Source organism: Mytilus edulis, chromosome 1 (genome assembly GCF_963676685.1).
Source record: "Mytilus edulis chromosome 1, xbMytEdul2.2, whole genome shotgun sequence".
NCBI classification, from domain to species: Eukaryota; Metazoa; Mollusca; class Bivalvia; order Mytilida; family Mytilidae; genus Mytilus; species Mytilus edulis.
Genome location: NC_092344.1, coordinates 56,931,463 through 56,944,611, shown reverse-complemented (window position 1 = coordinate 56,944,611; position 13,149 = coordinate 56,931,463). Strand labels below are relative to the sequence as shown.

Below are 13,149 nucleotides of genomic sequence, written 5' to 3'. Positions count from 1 at the left end.
ATAAGTTTAAAAAAGAAATTCTTAGATTAAACACCTACATTTTACTTTAAAAGGTCATAACAGTTTAAAACAATACACACACACACAAAACTGGTTTACTTTCAACTGGTTATCAACCCCAATCGCTATAAGATCACATATAAGCTCACCTGTGTCGAGGGGTCGTGTGAGGTTCATGTATTGTCTTGGCGTCCGCAATTACAAAAAGATATAATCTGAAATTACTTGACCAAATGTTACCAAATGATTTTTCAAGAGTGAATCTAGGAAAAACAATATTCATCAACAAACATGACCACTGTCTGTTTAAATGTATTCGAGTTTTTAGTTACAGCCGATTCCATTGAGTATGTAGGCAGGGGTAATATCTTTGGTTAGCTTGCTTGTTAGCTAAACCGTGAAGTCATTATTAGGTAAGGTATACTACCCTCCTTTCGAAGTAGCCTGGTCCTACAGACATAAAGATGTGTCATTTGTCGGACTAGTCTACTCTTAAAGTAGGGTAGTTTACATAACCTAACAATGACTTTTCTGTTCAGCAAGCAAGATAATCAAAGATATTCCCTTTGTCTACACACTCATTAAAATCGGCTTTAATATTGAAAATCTTCAACCAATTAGGGCAAAACTTACCGAGTAAAAAAAATCAAAAGGCAAATGTCTATCTACCTTGCACATTTCAAAAAATTCAGATCAGATAACGAAACTGGGTCCAGCAACATTTATAAGCAATTTAAGATTTTGACCCTCACAGTTTCCATTCATCACACATATTCTCGTTACAACGAATCATTTTTAAAAATACAAAAATACCAGTTGCAGCCTTTTGTTTAATATCTGATATTGGACGAAAGATGTTGCCCTTTTATGTAATTATGTAATACAAGTTACGATCATTTGAAAACACATATTAAACAGCCAAATGGATGCACAAGAGCTAAAATAGGAGTCATAGATCCTATTGACAACAATTATCTGCCCAATTTTATTGATTTTTTAACATTTGTTTCAAATATGACCAACTTCTTATCCAAAATCACCAGCACCGTATCAGGACCCACCAGCACAGTATTAGAACAAGAATAAATTGAGAAAATGCTAAATTTTAATAAATTGCAATGGTTTTTTCACAAAATAGTTTTGTCGTGTGGATTGCGGTATAGAAACGGACTCTATGAACATTTTTGTTTTATTTTTTCAGTTCTAAATTTTCTGAAAATGAGCATTTTTGTGTTACGCTTACTGAAACAGTTTAGAGGGTCAACTTTTTAATGGTTTACATATGAACCCATAAGAAACAAAATTGAAAAATCTCAACTGTTTTCTTCCATTTTTCATGAGTGAAAACGTCAAAAATCATCATTTTCGTCTTTGTTTACATTTTTTCATTGATCACCAGCACCCGTCAGGACCGAATCACCAGCACAGAACGTTTAATTCTCTCGCAGGACAACCATACCCACCGTGTATATGATACGTAGATGACATACCCCAAATCAATATACAGTTATCAAACGTAAATGCATTTTAATATAGGATGTCAATAAAAAGGAGGGTCATTTTTATGTATAATTACACCTTATGTAAGAATCCGGGGTTTTGATTGGTTAATAGCCAGCGTATTTTTCACCAATTTACTGTTATCAAATGAATATCGTTCATTTTTAACGCCGCCGGGGTATTTGCTAAAAGGATTAGCCTTTTTTACCCTCTCTGCCGTGGTATTTGCCAAAAAATACTCTATCCGACTGGACTCTTGTAACGTCATGATCATCAATGCGTTTTAGTACATAAACATTCGGTGTAATTAAACAGATATATCATGTTATTGAGGGGTATTTGCGAAAAATACCAGTCTTGAGAATGAATTTCCCTCGCCTTACGGCTCGTGAAATTCAACATTCTCTCGACTGGTATTTTTCGCAAATACCCCTCCTTAACATGATATATCTGTTCAAAATCTCGCAAGATTATGACCCATATTTTTGGCACATCCCCGTATACCCAATATTAGGAAGTTACCCCCCCCCCCCCCTCCCCCCGTGCGTTTAATAGTTAATTTGTGACCAAAACTTTTTATTTTGAAATTAACCTTCACCAAGAACGTTCAACTCAAAATTTGTGAGAAGGATTCCCTTCTTTCTATCACATTTTGATAATTATCATTTTTCTGATGTATAATTTCTGTACAGTAAAAACAGGAGTAATAGTTAATTATTCTGTGGTTTTTTCTAAATGTGAAAATAAGGAAAACAGCGATATCTTATTATCATTTTTACCTAACTAATGGAACAGGAAGTGCGTGTTTACCGGGTTCACCGCTGTTTTGTAAGGTTCTTGTTGCTCAACACTTAGTTTTTCGGTATTGTTTTGTAGAATATTGTTTGTCTCTTTGTCGTATTTCTTTGGTCATGATTTTAGTGGTATATGTTTTCCTTATTTGTAATTTTCTTCCTGGTTTTTGCAATCAAGAGTTCATAAATGAATTATACAACTATGGATGATAGGAAGACAGAGCTTCATGAACTTTTGAACTTCTGAAATCGGAATGAATTTCTATCTTTTGGCATGTTTCAAACTTTTTCTATCATCAAATACAATTTAACATAAGCTAACTAAAAAACAAGACAAAAACTATTTCTTCAGGTTTAAGAGGTGGTGTATATACTTACGGATAGAAAGGTAAAATAAACACAGACAATTTCTATCTTTTGGCATATGTTTCAAACTTTTTTTCTCTTTTTCTATTAGCAAATACAACTTAACATAAACTTAAAAACAAGACAAAAACTATTTCTTCACGTTTAAGAGGTGGTTTCTATACTTACGGATAGAAAGGTAAAACAAGTTGCTTTCTTTAAAAAAAGAAATGCAATCGTAAACCCAAATGCTTGTTTGGCATTATATATATATTAGATAATTGTTTAATAAAGATGTATTGTCTTATATTACTTTTGTTGTGCATAAGAATTAGAAACTGACATTGCCTGTTTAGTGGTTTAAATAATGTAATACCGGCTTCACACATCAACGTATAGATCCGACGTACGTCGGCCGAGGTAAAAATAAATCATGCACGCTACCAAAACGCTAGTAATTTTGATGCATTCAACCTGTCAATCATATCTGTATCGTGTGCACAACGAGTTTAAAGCGTGTATTGGTTGTGCGTAAAGCGTACCTTAGCGTTTCTCCTGGTCTTCCTACATTCCCAACTGCAGGTCTGTCTATATGTGAATGTTTGTCAATAAGTCTGTCACATTCGCCTGTCTGTTTACATGTTTGCCAGTCCGTCTATGTCCACTGGTTCGTCTACATGTTCACTAGCTTTGAAATAGCTTTCGGTAAGTGCGATTATTTCAGTGATTTGTGTCTATTGTTTTTATGTAAGTGATTATTGTGCACCGTACCCATAATTTTAGGGACGCGAATTGCAACTGATATTTTACAGTTTTTTCTTGCGATGTGTTGTCCTTAAAGTTTGGTTCATTTGGGAGGGTTGGGTTTATGGCCACCACGTTGTTTATGTGCCAATGTCCATTCTAAAGCCAGAAACATGTAGTAAAGTGGTTGTTGTTCATAATTCATGTCGGTCAAGTTGTTTTCGTAAATTATTTTGTTATCAATAAGGCTGTTTAGTTTTGTTTGATTTTTGTTTTTAAATCTTAATGGTCGGGGCATTTAATAGCCGACTAAATAGTAGTTTTTTTTCATTTTTGGAGGCCGCTCGGTGGCCTTTAAAGACTTACTACCACGCCATTGTAACTCTGGTTGGTATTTGTATCATTAGTGCTGGACCATGGTCGATCCTATATGCACCTTTGAGGCAGGCGGGATATTTTTGTAGATCTTGTACAGCTCAAACTATAATGTGAGTAGTTCCTGTACTTCTATGTCTAGTCCCATGTTGCATGGTTAGAGAGGGTGTAAAATCTTCTGTAGGTTTGATGAAGTTTCACCCGTATCGGACTTCTTTTCCTAAATGAAAGCTTTAAGGCGACGAGTATTTTTGTATGCAGTGTGCCCTTAACGTGTCTAAAACTTATCTGTAGCGTTTTCAACGCTCGTGTAGCGTGTATATTATGTGCGTGCAGTTTACAGGTACATGTATATACGTTTGACAAACGCTTGAGCTGAATGATTTTTTTTATGTTCCATTAAAATTTTCCTGAAGTAAAAGCGTTCACCAAGCGTATACCTTTGCCTTTCGACGTACTTCAAACTTATGGAACGCGTGTTTAAACGCTTGCGTAAAGTTCCTCTGGTGAGCAACTAAGTTACGCATACGATGATACGGACTTTGTTAATTTTCTTTTTTGACTGATTGTTTTCCATTGTCATTTCGGGGCCTTTTATAGCCGACTATGCGGTACGTGCTTTGCCTGTTGTTGAAGGCCGTACGGTGACCCATAGTTTGTATTTCTGTGTTATTTTGGTTTCTTGCAGATAGTTGTCTCATTGACACCATGGAAGTAATATTACTTCCATGTTGACACCAAACCCGATATCTTCTTTTTTTATATTCGATATCTTATCGCCGACCTGGTTAAGTCTGCTAAAAATGCATGCATGATTCATTTTTAGGTTATCAGTCGTAATTAAAGTGGCACATTTAATTCGTTGTTTCATTGCTTGAAGTATCATTTCTTACATCTGCATGGTCAAATGTGTATTTTTTTAAAATAAATTTTAGATTTAGATTTCAGTCACGGTTATTTTTTCCCCCTTCATATTGAATATCTATACTTATCAGTCGCATTTTAATGACGAAAAGGATTCAGAGGTTATTAAAAAAAGTAAATAATGTTGCAATATTTAAACAAAGAAAATAACTTTAAATTTGCAATATTAATGAAAATAAATACGGACATAACTTTCATAATTAATTTTAACGTTATTTTCAATAAACGATTTTGTTTAAATCCTCGTTTTTACACCTATTTGAGGCACGTATTTATGATTATATTTCCATGTCCTTGGTCTATCCTAGACGTAAAATTTCAAAAAGTGCTAATACTTTTTTTAAAGATATTATTTTTAATTGTTGTCGTTCAAAATATTTTATTTTTTCATATTCAATATTTATTTAATTTTATTTTTAATAACCATTTTTTTTTTTTTTTTATTAAAGTTGCAATATTTAACCAAAAAAAAATAACTGTAATTTAATCATATGCAAGAAAGACTTCCCTTTAATTTCAGTATAAAAAAATAAATAGCTTGCTTTTTACAACATGTACATCTTCACTAAACGTAAAATCTAAAATAAAATGCTACTAAAACTCTTTCTAATAAAAGATTTTATTTTTAATTATTCTCGTTCAGAATATAAAGCGCATTGTTTACATGAAATCTTATCTCATATCTAAACACAGCTGGTTACATCGTTTGACTAATTAAAATACTACGCATGTAGGTTAATATTAGCAGCTTGTAATCGTGTGCAAGAAAATATTATATCATAATAAATTTCAGATCATACGTAAAATATCTCTATAGCAACTTAAGATGCTAATGCATATTCAACAGATTTGTAAGCTATTGCGCATGCATTTGAAAGGTGGTCATAGCTATTGCGCATGTATTTGAAAGGTGGTCATAGAAAGACCAGAAGTGTTCCGACTAACATCCGGTGTTCCGAAAGACTACATCACTCGTCCAATATATACTGCGTAAACCCTCAGGGGTTTACGCAATAAACACAGACAAAAAAAAACGCAACAAAAAAGCACCGAACATTTTCCCGGGTTTTAAAGGATATCAAAATAATATGGTTGCTATTCAACTTTTAGGAAGTACAAACAAATTATTTATATTCTAGTTCCGTAAATGAATTTCAATCTTGAAAATTCATGGATTCAAAATTCCGAGGAAGAGTTAGAGATTTGTATGAATAATTTGCGATTTGTGTTTATTTCTTTCCAGGTCTCGAAATTGTCTATGATGTCATGTAAAATACATCAAACGTGTGGAGAATGCGTAACCAGTCATGATCCACTTGGATGCGGATGGTGTTTCGATCATTGTTCCACACTAATAAAGTGTAAACACAACATGTGGCATAATTGTACATGTCCGCCATTTGTTCGCTATGTAAGTTCTGCTGTAGAAAGTAATTTTCCCTCATATTTACTACCTCAGTGTACTCGTGGTTCCATGCTCACGTCAACTGTTTGTTGTTTGTTCGGGTAAAACGATTATTGAATAATATTGTATTATATTTGCAGCTTATCCAGTAAGCACAGTACACATACAATCAGCAATAAGTAGTTAATATATTGACTGTTTAAACCTTAAAGTAGTGTATTGTGTCCGAGTAGAGTAAGAGTCTTCCTGTAGGGTTATTACTTTGTACGTTTTATTATGAAAAAGAAATGATATAGTGTATACTGTAACACAAAATCATTACGCGTTCATAAAAAAACAAAAGTAGACTAGGGGCGGTTTTGCTGCTGTTTTTCATCTCTACATGTCAAGCAAATAATTCTAAATGTTTATAATAAACTAAAGTGATGACAAATGATTAGACTCAGACATTTCTTTCTGCAATGAAATACAAGGTTAACTTCTTACAACTGTCAACTTCAAGGGAATAATATTTTTATATCCTTTTTGTCCCCATTTTCATATGAAACCGGATGTGACGTAGTATGATTTGCTGGCATTACCCCTACAGTTACACTTGCCGTTCTGTTTTCCCATTCAGATTAGCCCAGCAAACGGACCGCTTGAAGGATCAACAAAGTTAACTATCACAGGAGAGAATTTCGGTTCGATAGTAGATAATGATACAGTGTCCATCGGATCAAAGCCCTGTTTGATCATACATGTGAATGATACAAGGTACAGATTAATTTTACCACTATAAAGGCTTATTATCATATTTAAGGGATTATACCTTAGTTAAGGAACACGTTATTTTTAAATCACCGGCATTTCTGACCACCGTTTTGTTAAATTTCTCAGTGGCAAAGATTTTTTAAAAGCTGAAAATAGCGGACGTCTATTTGATTATCCATAACAAAAGTTATAATTTTGATATTACGCATATATTTATTTCGGTTGATTTTTTATTTGATTACTACTTTCTTCATATTATTCAAATAAGGACACCCACCAGACAATCTAATATTGATTGCAATTTTTCTAAAAACAGAATATATAAAGAAATATTATAACTTTTTTTTTATCTATTTGGAACTCTGAACTTGAATGATGATGACGAGGAAGAGGAGGCGGAGTTGTGATATTTAGTTCACATCATAATATATTACTTTATTTATTTCAGAATAACTTGCTGGACAAGTAGAGTAGAATTGTATGTGCATGCAGCTGTAAAAGTGAGCGTAACTGATTCGACTTCCAAATCTTATAGAATTGAAGGAATATCGGAACAAAAGAATATATTATTTGAATATATGGTATGTGAGGTTACATAAGCGATTGCTATTTCAAAAAGACTTTCATATAACATTTAAGGAATATTCGTTTCTGTGATAGAAGGGGTCTAGATTTTTGTACTTTTTAGCGGTTTTCCGTTTAACAGTAGTCAGCATTCCTGAAGTGACTTGAAACATAATTGATCATATCAAACTAAGTAAGACATCACGTGACTTTGGTGACGTAGCGAGCCGCCATTTTAATTCATTTTGTCCCATATAAAATGCTTCGGTTAAATTTTCTCATTAGATTAAAGTAATACTTTGCAGCTATATTGACTATATCAACGCATATATCTAGCAAAACAATCTTCTTTTAACAGTTTAAATTGAGGGGAAATTACGTCTAACATCGATTTATAAATGTACTTTTTTGGGGATTTTTCAAAATGGTGAATGTGTTTGGAAGGTTTAATTCCCGATTGTCCCTCATTTTAAACTGAAAGAGTTCTGATTGTCCCACATGAAAAGTTATGATTGTCCCACATTATTTAATGAAGTAAAATGTTTTTAAATAAACAAGGTAGCTATATTGTTTGTTTTGCTAAATAAACAAGAATAATTGATTATTGCATGTTTTAACTTTTATTTAGTTTTAAATGTATAAAAGTATAAAATATGATATTTATATAAATCATCAGATTAATGCACTTTTTATTAAATCATTTAATATTTCTGCCGTCGAAAATATATTTATAACGTTAAATTTATTTATAAAACATATATCAATTTTAATTATCTGATAGTGCATCTGTCTCATTTACTGCTATCTATATAACAAAATGTGCCTTTTTTCCTTATTCATCATGCTGTACTGTGTATTCTGTCAAATCTGTTAAAAAAAATTAAATATCAAGTCGGTTAAGAGCTCTGCAGAGCTCATGTTCAGTATGTTTATTTGTGCATAAAATGCCTTACTCTAAACTTAGTTTACTTATTTTACTTACCATAATTCTAATTACATTTTCTCTAAAGTTTTAAATAAATTTAGAAATAATGCATGCAATTTGAAAACTTTTTTGAAGTTTTCTCGTTTGAATTGTTTTACATTTGTCATTCCTGGGCCTTTTATAGCTGATTATGCAGTATGAGATTTGCCCATTGGTAAAGTCCGTACGGTGACCTATAGTTGTTAATTGCTGTGTCATCTGGTCTCTTGTGACGAGTTATCTCATTGGTAATCATACCAACAATATTTTCTTCATATCAAACACTATTATACACGCTACTGAACTACCTTGCTAAAATTTCCTCTTATTTGATACACTTGGATTAACTGTGTTGCAATGATATGATGTGTTGGGATGTTTATGTTATTGATTATGCATGCTTTATTGTTGTTCTTATGTGTAACATGTGCTTTTTTGTTGTACCTTCTGCATGGTATGTGCTTTTACATATCTACTGTTCAAGTCGTATGTGTGCTATTTAAAATTAATTAAGCTGTTTATTATGTGTGCTATTGATATTAGGTTGTTTATTTGCGTGCTTGAGTGTAACTCCTAATTACATATTTATGTACAATTGAGTATAGTGTTTGATGTTGGCTATCATAAGACTTCATATTATATTTTATGTTTGATGATACTTCAATAGTATCTACTATGACAATTTGCAAAAAAACCTGCTATGACAATTGGAAAAATAAGTTATGTAAATATTATCATTTGCTCATGTACATTTCATATTCATAAGTTACATTGATAGGTTGGTGTCTTGTCTTCCCGATTGTCCCACTTTTTAAAATTACAGGTAAAGAAGTAATGAAATTTTGTGGGACAATTTGGAAGTTTAAATGTGGGACAATTGGGAATTGTTTTAATAGTGATTAATTTGTTTTTATAGTATATTGAAGTTAATTTAAGGTTACTCATCAATGTTACTTAAAAAAAATATATGATGGAAAAAATTGAACAAATGTTAATATTTTCATATTTTTATTTGTACATAGAAAGTTAAGAAACAATGGTGTATTGATTTTGTCATTTTAGACTAAAATGCGATTTTAATTTTTGCAATATTGAGAAAAATCCTGTTTGGTTCATATACAAAATTTCAAAATGATATAAGCCTTTTTCTACTGATTTTTATAGTGAATTCTTAAGTGTACTATTCCAACACTGTCCTATGTTAATAGGAGGGTTTTCGCCTTCAAATAAGTTTAACCTAGCCACATTCTGTATGTGCCTGTCCCAGGTCAGGAGCCTGTAATTCAGTGGTTGTCGTTTATTGCTGAGTAACATATTTTTTTGTTCATTATTTTGTACATAAATTATGCCATTAGTTTTCTACCCCATTATTTTTTGTGTCATTTGATCTCTTAGGGGGAGTTGTCTCATTGGCAATCATGCCATATCTTTTTTTTGAAGGAAGTCTTGTGCTTCTTTATAGTGAATGAAGAGTCCTGTTGGTGGCAATATTGAAAAAAAAACAATCTTTAAAAGCGATTCTTATAAGAGTGATCTGACAAAATATTAGACAGCAGCTTCGTTATCAAAAAGATTAAAGAAAGTTGTTGGGTAATTCGAATTTCGATATTTTGTGCTATTTTCACTTGTTAAAACATAAATAACATTGTAGATTTATTTCATAAATCAGAAATATTATACTTTTTTGGTATAATCAAATACTAATGATTTAAAAAACATTTATACATATTCTTTTATGAAATTAATATTAAATGTGCCATAACTTATTCTTGTTTATTTAGCAAAACAAACAACAGTTACCTTGTTTATCTAAGAACATTTTATTTCAGAACTTTTCATGTGGGACAGTCAGAACTCTAAAATTTTAAAAAGTGGGGCAATCGGGAACAAACCGATAATTAATTGCTACAAACTATAAAATCAAATTAAGATAATTAATTGCTAAAAACTATAAAATCAAATTAATCCCCATCAAAACAATTCCCGACTGTCCCACATTTGAACTTCTCAATTGTCCCACAAACATCTTTCCGATTGTCCCACTAAGTTTATTTTCTAAAAGTGGGACAATCAGGAAGACACCGTTTAGAAGTGTTGCATGTATTTTTTTACATATTGTATTTTTCATGCAGAATGTTTGTTTTTTCAGTTATTTCCTTTTTTGATATTCTGATATTTTGATTTCTAAATTTCTTTATGAAAAAATATAATTTCAAGTGCAAAGTGGGAAAAAAATTAGTTACCACTGAAATTTATAAGAAACATATTAATTTTCTCTTTTTCTGTATGATTTATCTTCATAAAGAAAAATAATATATCCTTCTTAGAAAAAAAGTCATTTTCGTCTCGAGAAAATAAACCATGCACAAAATGCTCTGTGCCTAATAAAGTTATTTTCCTTTCTATGACCAATATACGAATAGGTTAACTCAGATTGAAGTTATAATGTTACATAACAGGTATTCTAAGGGAATCGTGTTAAACAAAAAGCCATCAGGTGACATCAACATCCTGTGTTCATATGTATTTCCAGAGTTTAGTTTTAGTGATAGGTTTAACTCTATAATGATCATAGTTTGACCCATGTTAACAAGAACCACAGTCATATATTCGTTTCAGTGAAATTTTTAATTGATTTCTTCCTTTCTTCATGTCTTGAGATGGAATAAGGATATAACTGCATCAAAATATTTTATACCAGGTGTGCATTGACCTCTTTACATTTCTGATTACTTTTCTTTAAGAATTTCGCTTTTCTTCTAAGAAAAAAAAATGATAAAACCAATGAAAAATATATTTTTTTCATTCTTCATATTTTCACATTTTAACTTGTTAGCGTAATATTAAACTGAACGTTATAATTAATTGGTGTGGATATGTTTATGAAAAAAAAGTAATCCGGCTGAAGTAAGAACGTTTTTATGGAGAAAAAGTAGAAAATTTGGATTTGCCATGATTTTTGTTCATTGAATATGTCTTAAATTCTTCTTGACCTGAAAAAAGTTAAAACGTTAAAATTTTAAACTTTCCTTTTTGACTTGAATATTTCATCGATTCATTTCGTTCAAGAACTAAAAGAAATACAAAACAAAAGTAAAATTTCATTCCTTGTGCACTACAGCGATCGTATCATTTTGGTTTCAATCGTAACGAAAAGAATCAGTTGCACTGTGTGATATAAAAATGAAACAATTTTGTCTTTGTGTACGGTTTCGAAAGTACTTTTTTTGCATATTTACAAATGCATCTTTACTAGAGGGTAAAAAAACAATTCAATTTTATTCAAGTCGCATTAGAAATTTCTTCTCAAATGGAAATAATAAGATGTGGTATGATTACCAGTGAGAAACTTGCTGCCAGAGACAAAATAATGTTAGTGTCAGTAACTTTGCCTCCCCGTACGGTCTTCAAAAATGCACAATATTCATACCGCATTGTAAAACGTATCGTATAAAATTTCCTAGACATATGACAAAATATGAAATATTTCAAACAAGAAAACCTACGACTAAACTTATATATATATCAATACACACTTCAACTAATAAATTATAGGCTCATGACTTGGCTTGAGACAGTCGCATTAAACATATGGCAGGATTAAACATGTTTGCGAGCGCTCAATCCACCCCATATCCTTATCAAAAATATGTTACTTGTGTAAATGTTAGCTTAGTCGATTTTTGCTGTTTTAATGGGCTCTTTTAAATTTCCGACAATATTTGAAATATAAGGCACCAAATACTTTTGCCTGGCGTGTACCTGGTGACGATTATTCCCGAAAAACACGTCCTACGCAATGAATGTTTATTATTATTCATTTAAAATTCCTATTCTATGATCTAATTACTTCAATTTTCTGCAATATATGTTTCACTTTAATTCTCTTGACATTATTTGGTTAATAATTCCAGCAAGCTAGTATCAAGACTATTTTCCCAATGAAGGGACCATTATCAGGCAAAACAATGCTTACCATCACGGGCGATAACCTTGGAATTGGATCTAACCTTTCCGTGAAGGTTGGTAAGACGAAATGTGATATACGAACGTAAGTATTTTTTTTTAATATTAAATTAAGTAAGTTTGTAAAACTGCGACGGTGCAATTGTTATATGCATATTTAAATTAACACCTTTTAGGTGGACATAAGGCTAGTCTGATAGATGCTTAAGCAGATTGATTCGAGTTAAATCATGCCCAAAAAATGCGAATTGTTCTAACATTACTAGGTAACAACATTCTGGAAATAAAAGATCTCTATGAAACATCGTTTATTTCTTGTCTGACAATCGTAGTATCTAGTATCAATAGTTATACAGTCCTTCTATATTTTAGACAAACTGACACAGAAATTGTGTGCCACACACAATCTTGTGAAACATGTGTATTAGCGTTTGAAGGAGAAAATCTTGAAATAACTCAGTGTAGGTACAGCGGTGACATTGTAGTAGCAATTGATGGAGCAGCTTATCAGTCGTTGGAATACATGACATTTTGTTACATGCGTAACCCAGAGATCATACTGCCTCCATCACGAAATAGTACTATGATGAGGTATGTATATATACAAATAGTGTTCAAAATGGAAAAGGGGACCTTGTGATAATGAGAACCTGGAATAAAGATGTAATTTGACGACCACCTGAAAATGAATTTAACGGTACAATCATACTCCTCTGCACGAATCACTGTAAATCATGATCATACCGAATAGATTAAAAAGAAACGGACAAACCGGTTTCTCAAAATCAACTCTTTACCGACTACGTACTACCGTA

The 13,149-nt window shown here is 31.9% G+C and overlaps 1 protein-coding gene across 1 annotated transcript in view; it reads left to right on the top strand.

The window, feature by feature from the left end:
* The window catches only part of LOC139485729 (hepatocyte growth factor receptor-like), a 34,173-nt gene that overhangs the window by 1,625 nt on the left and 19,399 nt on the right, over window positions 1–13,149 (top strand). The window contains exons 2-6 of the mRNA XM_071270377.1: window positions 5,926–6,093; window positions 6,707–6,843; window positions 7,289–7,421; window positions 12,283–12,419; window positions 12,707–12,925. Coding sequence (XP_071126478.1) covers window positions 5,926–6,093; window positions 6,707–6,843; window positions 7,289–7,421; window positions 12,283–12,419; window positions 12,707–12,925 — 794 coding nt within the window. The remainder of the gene's footprint in view (window positions 1–5,925; window positions 6,094–6,706; window positions 6,844–7,288; window positions 7,422–12,282; window positions 12,420–12,706; window positions 12,926–13,149) is intronic.